The following is an 18,249-nucleotide window of genomic DNA, read 5'->3' on the forward strand; positions in this document are numbered from 1 at the left end:
CTGCAACAGAATTCTCCCACTAGTATTCAGAGGCATATTACCTCTGTCTGGTAGTGTAAATAGTATACAGACATCATGCCCAGTAGCCATTGATAGTCTTATCCTCCATAAATTTGCAGCTTATGTATAATTTTAACAACCATCCATAAGATTTAGCAGTTTGCCAGAGAAGATTATCACTACTGCTTGTCTGCAATAGTCTCCAGATCTATCGATTTAACACTTTAGCTGTTTTTGTTTTTTTTAAAGAGAGGCACAGGCTCAAGCCTGCCTAGAAACTGCATCACTTTAATATTAGTTATGTCAGGATGAGCTTGTGTTCTGCTCAGTGGCATTTTAATACCAACCAGAACATTTTTAGACTGACAGCAATCCTTTTTTTTTTTTTTTACAATAATTTTTATTCAAATTTTCATAAAACATACAAAACAAAATCATAAAACATTCAAAGACAAAAAACAAAACAAAACAAAAATGATTAAACAAAAAAAAATAAAATGTTGACTTCCCATTTGTCACATATCAAATCAGTTATAGGTCTACAATATATAACAATCCTGTCTCTTAAATCATATTATAAAATCACTTTCCTCCAGTAGTTATCTTAATTAATCATCAAATCTCATAAACATTACTTTATTCTTTCCACAAAAAGTCAAAGAGAGGTTTCAATTCTTTAAGAAATATATCTATCAATTTTTCTCCAAATAAACATGCCAATTAATCCATCTCGTTAATAATTATAATAATCTTATTGTCATAACCATAGTCCAAATAAACATTTCGATTAATCCATCTCATCAGAATCTGTTAGGTCCAATGATTTCAATAGCCATTATTCCATTATCCCTATTAGTTCCATCTTCCATCTTCAATAGTCCTGTTAAGTCCAGTAATTTCAGTGTCCAATCTTCCATTATCAGTATTCCATAATAATCTTGCTGTTGTAGCCATAGTCATATAATAAGAGTCTGATGGGAATTTCCTCTATCCCAAATATTTTCTTGCCATCCATTCTGAATAAGTTGCTGAAATACTGTTGTAAAGTCACATCTGTGTTCTTCTTTTTTACAAAATGCACTGGCTCATCTCTTAAGAGTTTTTCCATTGTCACATGGCTGCAGTTAATTCCATAGATTTTCTCTATATCAAGCTCCATCACATCATTCCAGTCCAGAAGATTATCCAAGCCATTGATAACTTTATCTCTAATATCTTCATTAATTTCTTCAGAGATTACGTTAAATTCCAAACAGTAGATTTTATTTCTAAAATCCATAAACTCCAGATCTTTTTCCAATTCCACATTTGTTCCAATCTCCAGGGCTTGTATCTTCCCTTTATTTTTTCTTTTCTCATCTCTGATCTCATTCTCCTCTCTCACAGGATCCCCTATTTCTTTAAGCTCCTGCGTCATTTTGGTCAGTTCAATTTTCAGCTCCTTACTACCCTGTCGCAGGGTTTGTTTCGTTATCTCAATCTCATCCATTATTTTCTGAAACATAATTACTTCCAGATTCTCAGCCACTTTCTTGATTGCCATTTTTAAAACCACGAAAACAAAGCAAAACAAAAATAAAGAAGAACCACTTCTTATTTCAGCAACAATTGGGTTAATATTCCAGGCTTGATGACATCACAGTATAAACAGAGCAACCTGCCTTATCTCTCTATGTTCAAGAATGCAAAACAAATTTAGTTCCCAGCATCAGAACAGTTAGTGGCGTCGTGAAGAAGCAGATTCGTCAAAATAAAATAGACCAAAAAGAGAATAGTCCCAGACAATATAATATTCCTCGGAATAGAAATCAGGAATAGAAATCCCTCTTCTGTTTATTATCTTTAGAATGCACTTCCAGGACAGCTTTTTGCGACAGAAACAGAGATAAGCTGTTAATTTCGTGAATAACAGAGAAGAGCTATATCTCACCCAGAAGTTGTCCAAAGCCGATCAATCTGACAAATCTCCTTTTGCTGCAACAATTTAAACCAAGTAAAAAAAATAATAGAAAGAAGGGTGCTTGCCTGTTAGTCCGTTCTCTCTTTAAAGAAAAGATAAACGTATCGCTTAAGCAGATAGAGCTTGTTAGGAAGTCCGTCCGGCATTGTTGGCCGGACCTTATCTCATAAATTAATGAAATCCAGTCCTCCCAACAAAAACAGGCTTTTGAGGTTGATCTCTACGTTTCTCCCTGCCCGGGAGAAATTTCATCAGTCAAAAAAAAAAAATGTTCTGACTGATTTATATCTGAATAAGCTTCTTTTGAGGCGGGAGCCTGTCCCAAAAGCAGGCACAAGCGAAGTCACCCTTCCCGGAAGTCCTCACCCTTCCCAGAAGTCCAGACTGACAGCAATCCTGATGCCAATTCCTGGCAATCAGTCCCACTGGAAAAAGCAAGTGGTTTCATGATTGAAAACTAAATTCATACAACCAGTGCATCACTACTGACATTTTCCAAAGATACTGTGAACTACAGAGAGTACGGGAATCAATTTGATCAAGGCCTTAAGTAAATTTAAAAGGTTTCCCATTTCGCACTCCTAAAGAAAAATGCAAAATACAGAAGTCTAACTTATAGAGTGGGGAGGAGGCAATGTTTAGTCATCCAGACTCTGCTAGAAGGAAGCCATGCAATTCTTACCATACTCTTCCATGATGAATAAGTTTCTACTTCGATTTGAAATAAACATCCTATTTACTACTACAGTAGGGCCACGCTTTACAGCGCTTCGCTAATGCGGCGGCTTTCAATTAGGGAAAGTCCCCGCATTAAGGCACTTGTTCCACTTTTATGGCGTTTTTTAACATCACACGCCATTTTGACGTCATTTTCACGCAACGCGCCCCATTATCATCAATGCGTTCTGCTTTACGGCGATTTCCGCTTTACGGCGGCAGTCCGCAATGGAACCTGCCGTATAAGCGGAGCCCACCTGTACATGACTCTAAATTCTGCATCAATATAAGATAACTAATAGGTACTTAAGTTACAAGTTAAATATCTATCCATCTTAAAGAAAATTGGGAATCCATAATCCACAAACTAAGTCATATTTAGCTTTGTAAAAATGCATGAGGGCACTGCTATTCTTTCAAAGACCGACGGTAGGCATCTGATGGCTAGGATTGCCAAAATAAGTACTAATCCAGATGAGCGCTAGCCCTGTGGTAATGTCTGTGTAATCAAAACAGACTTTTGCTGTCTTGTGGGTTCCACAGTATGCAAGGCAGCAAAGTGTAGTTTCTGAAGGGTGCTGAGAAAAGACTCCTATTCCCCTCACAGAGCTCCAGTGGCCAGAATGGTTTAACAGTCAGCCGCTCGGATTGAAGGTCTGTGAGGGGAACAGGGAATCTCCTAGCAATTCTCAGCACACTTCACTAACTACACTTCGCAGAATTCTTTGGAAGAAACCATAACTGTATAAACTGAAATAAAGGTCTGTTGTGGATGTGGCCAGGGACAGCTTTAGTTTAAATTTGGGTAGGAGGCTGTACCTGCTATAGAATAAAAAGGTGGGGGAAACCATGTAAAAGAATGATACTGTTCACAATGATTTCCTTTTGGAAAGGAAAGGGGCTTCCCCTCTGCCCAGTGCCCACCCACCCAATCTCCTCCCCCTTCCCCAGGTCAGTTTCACCTATCCTAAGCATAATTGCACAGGAGTAAATCCCACTGAACTCAAAAAGCATGCAAATGATCAAACCTGCCCTCCCCTCCTCCTCCCACCTATCTCCTACCTCTTGCCCCTTCCTTCCCCCCTCCGTTCCCCTACCCTTCACCCCCCATGGTCAGTTTCACCTATCCTAAACATGACTACACGGGAGTAAATCACACTGAACTCAAGCATGCAAATGATCAAACCTGCCCTCCCCTCCTCCTCCCTCCCTTTCCCCCCTTCCCTCCCCCTTTCTTCACCCCTTCCCCTTCCAGTCTCTTCCTTCCCCCTCCCCCTTCTGCTTCCCTCTGCCCCCTTCCATCTACTCTCCCCTCCCCCTCCCTGATGGTCTACTTTACCTATCCTAGCCATGATTGCACAGGAGTAAATCCCATTGAACTCAGTAAGTATGCAAATGATCAAACCTGCCCTCTTCCTCCCCCTCCTGCCTGCTCCCATCCCCCCCATCCCATCCCCTGTGGTCAGTTTCACCTATCCTAAGCATAATTGCAGCAAAGTAAATCCCACTGAACTCAGTAAGCATGCAAATGATCAATCTATTCTCAGCTAATTTACACAGAATCCCATTTCTTACCTCCCGGATTAAAAAGCAGAAAATTCACTAAATAGACAAAAAGCCTTGCAATTTAAAAATGTACTTATACCCAACAAATATTTCTATCACTTTAAAAAGCAGGGAAATTGGGCAACTATAATGAATGCACCAGGGAATCAGGAGACCTGACTTTCTCTCTGAGAGATTGTACTGTCCTACAAATTTGACAAAATGCAAACACAATTTGGGTTGGTCTTTCACAGTCCAATCCACTTCCTGTGGAGCTTGGAAGAATTCAGTAACATACGCCTCTGAGCATATGGTGAGTGGTGGCAACACCTGTAACCAGCCCAATAACAGAAACAAGACATGTGCTGCGGTGATCTTGTTTTAGCAGGGAGGAAGCAACAATATTAAAACAGTTGATATAGTTCAGATACTTACTTTAAATATGTTTGATTTACTTTGCAATTTTAGTGAATTTTCCTATAGTAAATCATTCTCTTTTGCTTCTGTTTCTGTGAATATGTGAATGACAGCAACTCTTTGCAACACTAAAAGAAAGCTCCAAAAACAATTGTGGAATAATGGCACTGACGATTCTGCAGAATAGTTTCCAATGGACATGAGGAGTATCTCAGTTTGTACAAGATAAAACAGTGGGAGGTGAAGCAAAATTCTAGGTGTACTCTATGTTTTTGTTTGACCATGCCCACCCTTCCTTAAGTGGAGTAGTTTAAGCATAGCAGGCTGAAAATATGCATCTTGGGCAGGCCAGGTTTGTTTTTCCAACAGCTAGAGTCATTGCTTAAGTAGCAACATATTGTACTCAGTCTGATTTGACATCAACCTGCAGTTTCAGATTCAACTGTTAATGCACCCAAAACAGAAACAGAGCATAACCTCCAGTTTGAAACACAAAAGGCTGTCTTCACCAGCATACAACATTGACCAATAAAAAGGCTTTAAAATTAATAAAAATAAATTTGACACGGATTTCTAGGATGAATAATACAGAAACATAATTTTCTAGGTTAGATTCTCTGTAGAAATAGTAGTAACACAGAAAAGAAGCAAAGTAAGAACACCACCAACAAACATACAAAAATGTAATTATCTTTGGAGATGGCAGGTGTTGCCACCACTCACCATATGACACGTTACCAAATTCTTCCAAGCTACACAGGAAGTGGACTGGACTGTGAAAGACCAACCCAAATTGTGTTTGTATTTTGACAAATTTGTAGGGCAGTCCAATATCTCAGAGAAGAGGTCAGTCTCCTGCTCCCCTGTGTCATGGCCCCGTCAGAGGACTCCTCAGATGAGGACGACTCAGGAGTAACAGCAGCAGACCCAGGAGCAGCAGACTCAGAAGGAGACATGGAGGAGCCTCCTGAGAATCCAGCTCCTTCTCCCCCTCAGCTGCAGAGCACCCCAGGGACAGCAGAGGCCCTGCAGCCAGACACAGACAGTGAACAGGATACTCCCCCCTCACCTGCAGAACGTAGACAGCAGAAGGTCAGGCAGAAGAGAGGCAGGCCTGTCTCCTTAAGGCCCAAACGCTGAGGGCTCACACCTGCTGTCCATCCTGCTCTTTATAAGGCACACCTTGGCTGCAGCTTGTTGCTGACTGCAACATCAGGCGTGGCTTTGTGTAGACCTAGTTTCCCTGCAGCATCTCTTTGACTGACCTCCTTGGCAATTGATCCCAGACCTCCACTGACCTCGCTTCTGGACTTCTGACTCGGCAAGTACGCTTCGGATAGGCCTGGCAGATTTACAACCCGACTGCTGGCTAAGGACTTTCCTTCCCTGCCAAAGACCCAGGGATTTCCAGCCCCCCCTGACACTGCTGAGGCAGTGTAGAGCTGACAGTTTGCAGTCAGCCCAAACAAAGCAGGCAACAAAGGAGTGGGGGAAGTGCTGACCATGGAGCAACTCCAGCAGGAAAACTTGCTCCTGCGCTCACAAGTAGACCAGCTGCTGTGGGCTGTCCAAGGCTTGCAAACCCAGCTAGCAGCAGCCCCACCCCCTCTCCCTACAGGGAGAGCCAAGTGCCCTGTGACTCTCCCAGAGAAATTTACTGGGGCTTCCGACCAGCTCTCAGCCTTCTTGGCCCAGGCCCAGCTCTTCATTATTATTTTATTTATTATTATTTATTATTATTTATTAAATTTATATACCGTCCGACTAGCGATAGCTCTCTGGGCGGTGAACATAAAATAGTATAAAAATACAATGAATAACAGAATAATATTAAAATACAATCAACAATACAATAAACATTATTAAAATTAGATCAATGTAACTTAAAATGCTTCAGAGAATAGGAAGGTTTTGACCTGGCGCCGGAAGGAAAGCAGAGTCGGCGCCAGGCGTACTTCCTCAGGGAGACTGTTCCATAGTTCGGGGGCCACCACTGAGAAGGCCCTAGATCTTGTCATCACCCTCCGGGCCTCCCTGTGAGTTGGAACCCGGAGGAGGGCCTTCGTAGCAGAACGTAGTGCACGGGCCGGTTCATATCGGAAGAGGCGTTCCGCAAGGTATCGTGGTCCCGCACCGTATAAGGCTTTATAGGTTAATACCAACACTTTGAATCTAGCCCGGAAACATATTGGCAACCAGTGCAAGCTGGCCAGAACAGGTGTTATATGCTCGGACCGCTTGGTCCTTGTCAGCAATCTGGCCGCCGCATTTTGCACTAGTTGTAGCTTCCGAACTGTCTTCAAAGGTAGCCCTACGTAAAGCGCATTACAGTAATCCAAACGTGAGGTTACCAGAGCATGTACCACTGATGTAAGGTCCTCTTTACTCAAATAGGGACGTAGCTGGGCTACCAACCGAAGTTGGTAAAACGCATTCCTAACCACCGAGGCTACTTGAGCCTCAAGTGAGAGGGAAGAGTCTAAAAAGACTCCCAGACTACGAACCCGGTCCTTTAGGGGGAGTGTAACCCCGTCCAGGACAGGGTATATATCCACCATCTGATCAGAGAACCCGTCCACCAACAGCATCTCAGTCTTGTCTGGATTGAGCTTCAGTTTGTTAACTCTCATCCAGTCCATTGTCGAGGCCAGGCAACGGTTCAGCAAATCGACAGCCTCACCTGAAGAAGATGAAAAGGAGAAGTAGAGCTGCGTGTCATCAGCATACTGATGACAACGCACTCCAAAACTCCTGATGACCTCTCCCAACGGCTTCATGTAGATATTAAAAAGCAGGGGGGACAAAACTGACCCCTGCGGGACCCCATATTGGAGAGCCCGCGGTGTCGAGCAATGTTCCCCAAGCACTACCTTCTGGAGACGACCCGCCAAGTAGGAGCGGAACCACTGCCAAGCAGTACCTCCAACTCCCAACTCCGCGAGCCTCTCCAGAAGGATACCATGGTCGATGGTATCAAAAGCCGCTGAGAGATCAAGGAGAATCAACAGAGTTACACTCCCTCTGTCTCTTTCCCGACATAGGTCATCGTACAGGGCGACCAAGGCTGTCTCAGTGCCAAAACCGGGCCTAAAACCCGATTGAAATGGATCTAGATAATCAGTTTCATCCAATAGCGCCTGGAGCTGGCCAGCAACCACCCGTTCCAAGACCTTGCCCAGGAATGGAACATTCGCCACTGGCCTGTAGCTGTTAAAATTGTCTGGGTCCAAGGAAGGCTTTTTCAGGAGTGGTCTCACCACTGCCTCTTTCAGACAGCCAGGGACCACTCCCTCTCGTAAAGAGGCATTTATCACTTCCTTGGCCCAGCTACCTGTTCCATTCCTGCTAGTTTTTATCAGCCAGGAGGGGCAAGGATCCAGTACCGAAGTGGTTGCACGTACCTGTCCAAGCACCTTGTCCACGTCCTCGAGTTGAACCAACTGAAGCTCATCCAACAAAACAGGACAAGACTGTGCTCCGGACACCTCACTAGGATCTACTGCTATAACTTGAGAGTCTAGGTCCCGGCGGATACATGAGATCTTATTCTGGAAGTGATCGGCAAACTGATTACAGCGGGCCTCCGATGATTCCACCCTGTCCGGAGGATTTGAATGGAGAAGCCCCCGGACAACTCGAAAGAGCTCCGCTGGGCGGCAAAGAGATGATTTAATAGTGGCAGCAAAATGATGTTTTTTAGCTGCCTTCACTGCTCCTACATAGAGCTTAGTCGAAGCACTAACCAGCGCATAATTGTATCCGTCGGGAGTTCGTCTCCATTTCCGCTCAAGCTTCCTCCTATCTTGCTTCATCGCTCTCAGCTCCGGAGTATACCATGGAGCTGTATGAGCTCTACACAGGAGAGGGCGTGCAGGAGCGATCGTGTTTACAGCCCGGGTCATCTCCGTATTCCACAGAGCGACCAGGGCTTCAGCAGGAGCGCCAGTCCTATCAGCCGGAAAATCCCCCAGAGCCCTTTGAAAACCTTCAGGATCCATTAGTCTCCGGGGGCGGACCATTTTAATAAGTCCCCCACCCTTGCAGAGGGAAGAGGTTACTGAAAGTCTAAACTTCAGCAAGCAGTGGTCTGTCCATGACAAAGGGAGTGTTGTAAAACTCCCCACATCCAGATCACTTTCCCCATGCTCAGTAGCAAAAACAAGGTCTAGAGTGTGCCCCGATACATGTGTTGGACCACTAACATATTGAGACAGCCCCATGGCTGTCATGGAAGCCATGAAGTCCTGAGCCGCGCCAGACAAAGTGGTCTCGGCATGAATGTTGAAATCCCCCAGTACTATTAGTCTGGGGGACCTCAACAATATATCCGAGACCACTTCCGCCAGCTCAGTTAGGGAAGCCATTGGGCAGCAAGGTGGGCGGTACACCAAAAGGATTCCCAGCCTGTCCCTCTGGCCCAACACAAGGTGTAAACACTCCAGGCCAGTAACTGAATGAACATGGTGCTTGGTGAGTGAGATGGAACTCTTATAGACGACAGCAACCCCACCTCCCCGACCCTCAGATCTACCATGATGCTGGACCAGGTACCCCGGTGGGCAGAGCTGAGAGAGACCAACTCCTCCCTGCTCACCCACCCAGGTCTCGGTTATACATGCCAGATCGGCTGCCTCATCCACAATCAAATCGTGGACGAGGGAGGTTTTATTATATACCGATCTGGCATTTAATAACAGCAACTGGAGATCTGAGAGTTGGCTGATAGGACTACCAACGACCTTGCGGGTGTGGGAAGGACCGGAACAAGGCACAGCCACAACATGTCTGGACCGCGTTCCCCTTACCTGGCACGTCCTTCTCACAGCGCCATACCTTCCTTTGCCCGTCACTACGGCAATTGGGGCCCCCTCAAGTCTCCCCGCCTGATGGATAAAACTCTCTCTGAAGCACATAATACAACTAAAATATACAACAATTAAACGTATAAAAACAGCTATATATACAGCCATATATACAGCATATAAACAAACATACAGAGGCCTTCCCAGATGATAAGACCCGGGTGGGATTCTTGATTAACCTCTGCACCGGGGCGGCAGCTAGATGGGCCACGCCCCTGCTCCTCGAGCGGAGCCCCGTGCTCAACGACCTAGCCGCCTTCACCAGAGAACTAAAGGCTATGTTCGAGGACCCAGTCCAATCTGCCACAGCCAACCGCCGGATACGCAGGCTGTGGCAAGGCCTACGCCCCTTGGGGGAATATGTAACAGACTTTCGTCTATTGCAACAAAACCTGGGCTGGAACAAAGCCGCTCTCATGGACCAGTTTCAGGAGGGGCTGTCGGATGAGCTCCTGGATGAGCTAGCTAGGGTGGAGCGCCCTGGAACCCTGCAAGCCCTCATACGCCTGTGTCTCCAGATTGACGGGAGGCTGGAAAGCAGGCGTGCTGCCAACTGACCCCGGCCAGTCTACAGAGCATCAGCCCCAGTGGCTGGGCCCTTGGAGCCTGTCGGCAAGGACCCTACACCCCCGGCAGAACCGATGCAGCTGGGAGGGGCTCGGCCACGTGTCTCTGCGGCCGAAAAGCTGCGACGCCGGCAACAGGGCCTCTGCCTGTATTGCGGGGCCCCGGGACATTTTGCAGCCCAGTGTTCTGCGAAACGACCCACAGCCCCTGCCTCGGGAAACGCCCATGCCCCAGCCTTCACAGGCCCCTGAGCCGGGGCAACCTCATGGTTCAAGGGGCCCGCCACCTCAGTTCCTCACCGCCCAAGCATCTGACCGTGTTGATCGCACTGACAGTCCCCGGAAGGGGGACCCTACAAGTACCCGCCATGCTGGACTCAGGATCCACCAGCAATTTTATGGACGTGTCCTTTGCCAAGCTCCACCGGGTTCCTAGTCAACCCATTCACTGCCCCCTCCTGGTGGAGACTATTGATGGCTGGCTTCTCGCCTCGGGCCCTGTAGTACAGGAGACAGTGCCGCTTGACATGGCCCTGGGGGAGCACGAGGAAAGACTCCAGTTCTACCTGGCTGCCGCACCCCACTTCCCGGTCGTGCTGGGCCTGGCATGGCTCCAGCGGCATGAGCCCATCATCCAGTGGTCCACGGGCCGACTGACCCTCGGATCCCCCTATTGCCAAGCCAACTGCTGGAGGCCGAAGGAGCGCATCCTGATGACCCAGGAGGCAAGCTCCGTGCCCGAGGCCTTACCGGAACAGTACCGGGAGTTCGCGGATGTGTTTGGGAAGCAAGAGACAGACCAGTTGCCGCCCCATCGTCCTTATGACTGTCCCATTGATCTGCTCCCCGGAGCCAAGATTCCCGTGGGCTGGCTTTATTCCCTGTCAGAACCCAAACTGGCAGCCCTCAGAGAGTTCCTCGACAAGAACCTGCGCCGAAGGTTCATTCGCCCTTCCACGTCCCCTGCAGCCGCCCCTGTCCTCTTTGTCAAAAAGAAATGTGGGGAACTCTGGCTGTGCAATGATTACCGCGCCCTCAACCAGATTACAGTTCGGAATCGCTACCCTCTGCCCCTGATCCCAGAACTGTTAGAGCGGCTGCAGGGCGCTCGCATTTTCACCAAACTAGACCTGAGAGGGGCCTACAACCTGGTGCGTATGCGGGAGGGCGATGAGTGGAAGACGGCCTTCCGCACCCGTTATGGGCACTTTGAGTACACCGTGATGCCGTTTGGCTTGTGCAACGCCCCTGCCGTCTTCCAGCACTTCATGAACGACATTTTCCGGGACCTCCTAGACCGCTTCCTGGTGATCTACTTGGATGACATCCTGATCTACTCGCGGAACCCCTCGGAACATAAGGAGCACGTTCGAGCGGTGCTGCCGCGCCTGCGGGAGCACCGCCTCTTTGCCAAGCTCGAAAAATGCACCTTTGACCTCACGACCGTGGATTTCCTAGGCCATCGGATCTCGCCCTCGGGTATCCAGATGGACCCCGCCAAAATTGAGACCATCCTCCACTGGGCAGCTCCGCGAAGCCCCAAAGATGTGCAGCGCTTCTTGGGCTTCGCCAACTATTACCGCCGGTTCATCTCCCACTTCTCCGAACTCATCACGCCCATATCAGACCTGCTTCGAGGCAAAGAGAAGTTTGTTTGGACCGAGGCTGCTCAACAGGCCTTCCGGCGCCTCCAACATGCCTTTACATCTGAACCCATCCTCCAGCAACCCGACCCTACCCGACCTTACATAGTGGAGGCCGATGCATCGGATAAGGCAGTGGCAGCGGTCCTACTTCAGCCGGTGGGGAGCAAGCAGTCCCTGCTCCCCTGTGTGTTCCACTCCCGGAAACTCAACGCTTCGGAACAGAACTACACCATTTGGGAGAAGGAGTTACTGGCCATCAAAGTAGCCTTCGAGACCTGGCGTCATCTCCTGGAAGGGGCACGCCATCCGGTCCAGGTACGAACAGACCACCGAAACCTGGAGCACCTGCAAAGCGCCCAACCGCTGAACCAACGCCAGATCCGGTGGTCCCTGTTTTTCTCCCGGTTCCAGTTCACGGTCACCTACCTCCCTGGCCGCCGAAACATCCTAGCAGACGCGCTCTCTCGCAAGCCAGAATACCGAGCCGAGCAGGTCGATTGCCCCCTTCGCCCAATTCTTCGCCCAGAGAACTTCGCCGCTACCCACCAACCACAACCCCTCCTGGACCGGGTGCAGGAACAGCAGCAAAAGGACCCCTACGCCCTGGCCCAGCAGCGAGAGCTCCAGTCAGGGATGCCCGCCCGGGACAGCCCCTTTTCCTTGCAGCAGGGCCTCTTGTATCACCGGAACCGGTTGTACGTTCCCCCGGGAGCTCTGCGGGGAGAGGTGCTCCACCTCTGCCATGACAGCCAGCCGGCAGGGCATTTTGGAATGTATAAAACCCTCCACCTGGTCCTCCGGGTTTCTGGTGGCCCCGGGTCCAAGCGGACGTCAAGGACTATGTAGCGGCCTGTGATACCTGCCAGCGAGCCAAGAGCCACCCCGGCAAGCCCCCGGGGCTCCTGCTCCCACTGCCTACCCACCCGGGCCCTGGCGCTCGGTCTCCCTGGATTTTATCACGGACTTACCGGCCTCCCGGGGAATGACCACCATCCTCGTAGTCGTAGACCTGTTCACCAAGATGGCCCATTTCCTCCCCTGTGCCGGCCTACCCTCTGCCCCAGAAACTGCGCAACTGTTCTTGACCCAGGTTTTCCGGTTACACGGCCTCCCCGACCACCTGATCTCTGACCGAGGAGCCCAGTTCACCGCCCGGTTCTGGCAGGCCCTGTTTCGGGCCCTGAACGTCCAGATCCACTTGTCCTCCGCCCACCACCCTCAATCAGATGGACAAACAGAACGTACCAACGCCACCGTCGAACAATACCTGCGGTGTTACACCTGCTTCCAACAGGACAATTGGGTGGATCTGTTACCGCTGGCGGAGTTCGCGTATAATAACTCCATGCATGCCTCCATGCGCCAGACCCCGTTCTTTGCCTCTTACGGCTACCACCCCCGATTCTTCCCCTCAGTGCGACCCCCGTCGCCGGTCCCCGCTGCGGATGTCATGCTGCAGGAGTTGCAAGCCCTGCAGGCAGTCCTGAAGGAGCAGCTGGAGCAGGCCAAGGACACGTATAAGCGCTTTGCTGACTGCCACCGCCAACCAGGCCCGCCGCTGAAGGTAGGCGACCGGGTATGGCTCTCGACCAAATTCCTGCGTTCGCAACGGCCGTCTCACAAGCTGGAGGCTCGGAATGCAGGTCCCTTCCGGATCACCCAGCAAATTAACCCGGTGGCGTTCCGGCTCCAACTCCCTGCCTCCTTCCGCATTCACCCTGTCTTCCACAGATCACTGCTGACTCCCGCTCTCCCGCCTCACCCCTTGGGTAGTCAACCACGGCCCCCACCACCGATACAAGTCAACAGGGAAGAGGAATTCAAAGTGGCACAGATCCTGGACTCCCGGAGGCATCGGGGCCGCCTCCAATACCTCATAGACTGGCAGGGGTACGGCCCTGAGGAACGTTCATGGGAAGATGCGGCGCAGGTGCATGCCCCTCGTCTGGTCCAGCGCTTCCACCAGCGCTACCCAGATAAGCCGGGCCCCGGCGGGAGGCGGAGGGTTGGTCGTGGGGCGGGGGATAGTGTCATGGCCCCGTCAGAGGACTCCTCAGATGAGGAAGACTCGGGAGTAACAGCAGCAGACCCAGGAGCAGCAGGAGACATGGAGGAGCCTCCTGAGAATCCAGCTCCTTCTGCCCCTCAGCTGCAGAGCACCCCAGGGACAGCAGAGGCCCTGCAGCCAGACACAGACAGTGAACAGGATACTCCCCCCTCACCTGCAGAACGTAGACAGCAGAAGGTCAGGCAGAAGAGAGGCAGGCCTGTCTCCTTAAGGCCCAAACGCTGAGGGCTCACACCTGCTGTCCATCCTGCTCTTTATAAGGCACACCTTGGCTGCAGCTTGTTGCTGACTCCAACGTCAGGCGTGGCTTTGTGTAGACCTAGTTTCCCTGCAGCATCTCTTTGACTGACCTCCTTGGCAATTGATCCCGGACCTCCACTGACCTCGCTTCTGGACTTCTGACTCGGCAAGTACGCTTCAGATAGGCCTGGCAGATTTACAACCCGACTGCTGGCTAAGGACTTTCCTTCCTTGCCAAAGACCCAGGGATTTTCAGTCCCCCCTGACACTGCTGATGCAGTGTAGAGCTGACACCCTGGTGCATTCATAATAGCTGCCCAATTTCCCTGCTTTTTAAAGTTTGATAGAAATATCTGTGGGCTATAGGTACGTTCTTAAACCGCAAGGGGTTTTGCCTATAAGTGAATTATGTATAAACTGAGGTATGCTATAGGTTCCCAAGCAGGCCTTTCTTTTCTAATACAGTAGGGGCCCACTAATACGGTGGGTTACGTTCCGGACCCCCGCTGTAAAGCGGAACTCATTGAATAGAATAGGGCGCGATGCCCGAAAACCACCATAAAGGCGGAACAAGCACCGTATGAGTGGGGGTTTAGTCTAATTGCGACTAATTGAGACCGCTGTATTATCGAATCGCTGTAAAGCAGGGCCCTACTGTACTTAACAGATACTGCAATTATGTCACATTTCAAAAACTGTCCAGAGCAACAGGCATAAAGTACTTTCAGTACAGCTAAACTATGCATTCAAAGAAACACCCTGAGAAGCTATTGGATTACTTTGTACTGAAGCTGTTCAAGATAGCAAGTTTATTTCAACAAGAAGTGATTATAATGAACCAGATTGTATTCTTCTTAAAACAGAATAAATCCATTACTGTCTAGTACAAGAGGTAAATGGCATAGAGCAGTTAGCTTTTCCAGTAGTCATCTGTGGCCAATAATTGCTGGTTTGTGATGATACAAGTAAATATGAATGTCATAAACAGAGTCCATTGTACTACAAAGTTGGTTAAAAAAACACCCAAGAATTAGCTTTACATCCAAAATAATTATTTCATTCTATCACCTAAAGGCCAGAAGAAATTATTCATTTTATTCTCCTCTTTAATGTGTCCATCCGTAACTACTAAAAGATGAGGATTTATTTTTAGAGGTAAGTATCAGCACAGGAAATAAACCATACTTACCTGTCGATAGTACTTCTCATACACAGGATTTGCACTTGACAGCTTTGGGGGAGAAAAAAAGAGTAACATTTTAAAAACATTGCTCAGTTTTAAGGACTATAACAGAACAGTGAAAAGACCTTAGCTTTTTCTGACAATATCAATTATTAAGAGTGGCATTAGGTAAGTATTCAGAAACTGAGAATATCTGTAATTACACAGAAGTGTAATATATACTACATTAGAAAGTCTGAAGTGTCAAGAGATTCACATTCATAAGAAAACACTAAATCTATAATGAAAGAACCTGCAGCCGACATGCAAATGTACTGTGGCATTATAGGTATAAAACTTACTTCTTCATTGTCCATAAAAATTCACACCACAATATATTTGACATTTTTGATAGAACAGACTCTGGAATTTGTTGTAACTACATTTAAAGTTTGGCTGCTTATTCTGAAACATCTGGTTATTGTAGTGTCTTTGAATGCAGACCTTAGATTAATAATTGGCCTGGCATGAAATTCAAGTAAAAAAGGCATGCCCTTCATTAAGACACACAAGCATGCTCTTTGACCTAGTTAGTTCATGTTTTTTTCACTCTCAATGGATTTTGCACAGGACAATTTGTTGGTCGATTGGGAACATCAACCCCAATTTCAGTCAGTGGGATTTGGTGATTCACACTACTATTGTTATATATGCAGAATGTTGCTAGTCTCAAAAGCTGCAAGTGTCCATTATATATAGTTTCATACTGGGAAAGCCATTGCACACAACTTCAGGGCATAGCAACAACTGTCAAATCTCACAGCACTTTTTACACATGGCATTTTAAACAAGATCAGCTAATGCGCTAAGATAAGCTAAATAGTCTTAGCACAATGTTGCCTATCTATGAAGTAATGATATGAACTAGATCAGCGTTCTTCAACCTTTGGTCCTCAGATGTTACTGGACTACAACTCCCATCACCCCTGATCATTAGCTAAGCTGTCTGGGGATGATGGGAGCTCCAAGAGCAATGGCGCCCCAAGGCTGAAGGATCAATTTCTGCAACTTCCAGACTTCAAAACAGTTTTGGTCAAAGAGATTCAGACTGCAATTATAGTAAGTATGTTGCCATGCTATCCCCGATATGCAACACAATCCTCTGTGCATTTACTCAGTGGCAAGCTCTACAGTGTTCAATGGGGCTTATTCCCAAGTAAGGGTGCACAGAACTTCAGCCTTAAAGCACTATATCAATATTTTAAAGCATGTCACAGCTGTGCCCTTAAACTGTAAAATTTGATGTAATCTAAATAGATTGGATTGTACTAGTCTTGGCTGTGAACGAAAACAATTGTGCAGAGAATTCTAAAGCATGTCTGCTTCAGGGCCACAAAGGTACATGTTTAATGGGTAGTTATGCCCATTCTGTACCTGCCATTTTCCAAGATGGTCAACAGGCAAATGTGGATATGTCCATATATATCTGCCTGAAACACACACAAACTTCAACATTTGGTGCACATTTTTGCAGGGGTCTATTACAGATTATGATTGCCATATAATCTGCTCCTACTCTTTCTGCTATTTTAATTGATATTTTATTACATGCTGTAAATTGTCTTGGGTAGGTAAAGATACAGAAAGGTGGAATATAAAAATGAAACAACACAGTTACTAACAGTTTGAACTATACTCTTAGGGAGTGTAAAGGAGAAACTACATTTCCAGAAAATAGTGACTCTGCTCATATTCCCCTGTAGGATTCAACACAGAGGAAACTGATTTGGCAGCAGAGCTAATGTGCACAGCACTGATTAGCTGGCAGCTTTCACGATCCTGCACAAATGGATTGTGCTTTTAAAAACAACAAGTGCATGAAATTTAATCCTGCATTTCTTTTTAGCACAATTACTTCCTAAAACATTGTAGGTAGGTAGGGGGGAGGGGGAGAAGAGGAATAAAGCCATCAGCCAAGTACTGCTGTGCACAGTCAGTTAGCAGATGAACAACTGCCTCAGCAAAACCTGCAGAACCCATAAAGGCATAACAAAGCTGGACACATCTCACTAGTGGTGGTGATATGGAGAATATTGCAGTGACAATCAGTATGTCTGTATACACACTTACCTAAAGGTCACTAGCACAGAAGCACCACAATTCCCTTCCTATGTACTGCAGTGCCTGTTATGAATCCAATTTCTCAGACCAACAATTTCTATAACTGAAGCCCTCAAGGAAATAATTTGAACTTATACTGTGAGACCCAAGTCAGATGACAAGCCTAGCACTTGGGAGAGCAGGTGTGTGGCTTTTGACAAGGTTCTAAGCTCCCCACTTTGACCCTCTCACCAGCTTAGGAGAGGTCCTCCACTGCCTGCCTGGTCCTTGGGGGCTGCACAGCAACAGTAGTTGAAATAAAAGAGCAGTTCTTGCTCAGTTAAAGGCCAAGAGTTTTTGCATGCATGTTTGCTCGCTCACTCTCCTATACCCTCAACGAAAGCAAGAAAGCTCAGTTGACACGTTTGGGGGTTGGGATATGCTTCCTCCCTTTTGTTTTCTACAGAATTCATTTTGTACTCATGCAAGCCTCAGAATTCACCAAAGAATACTAATACCTCCCTCTAGTTTTTTCAGTGCCCGTTTTGATCCTAATCCCATCAATATAGGGAGATAGAGTGCAGTGTTAGAGACACAATACCTCAACTATCACAAATTTTAAGTTGATTGAAAGTATGTTATATAATTAAATTTGACTATTGACAAGGGGGAGGGGAGTCAGCTTCCCAATAAGATGGAACACGGTCATTGCCCAATAATCCAAAAAGTCCAGTAACCCACTTCTGAGGCCTTTCATGTCTTTTCCAATGACCAGCACTGCTACTCCCCTACTGCTAAACCCCATACCTCTGCAGAGATGTGCAACCTCTTTCACCCTTTCAACTCTACTCAGACTTGCTACTCCTGCTCCAACATCCATCTAGCCTTGCGCATTGACTTTTTTTACTTTTAACTCATTGACTGCATTCTTGATACCATCTTTAGCCTTTTTCATTCCATTTCACA

General features: G+C 47.4%; 1 protein-coding gene across 2 annotated transcripts in view; it reads right to left on the reverse strand.

Annotated features, from left to right (window-relative positions):
• EPS15 (epidermal growth factor receptor pathway substrate 15) overlaps window positions 1–18,249 on the reverse strand; it is a 102,435-nt gene that overhangs the window by 67,102 nt on the left and 17,084 nt on the right. For both annotated transcript variants that reach the window (XM_061632960.1, XM_061632961.1), the window contains exon 2: window positions 15,211–15,252. In XM_061632960.1, coding sequence (XP_061488944.1) covers window positions 15,211–15,252 — 42 coding nt within the window. The remainder of the gene's footprint in view (window positions 1–15,210; window positions 15,253–18,249) is intronic.

The sequence above is a fragment of the Rhineura floridana genome, chromosome 6, assembly GCF_030035675.1.
Source record: "Rhineura floridana isolate rRhiFlo1 chromosome 6, rRhiFlo1.hap2, whole genome shotgun sequence".
NCBI lineage: Eukaryota > Metazoa > Chordata > Lepidosauria > Squamata > Rhineuridae > Rhineura > Rhineura floridana.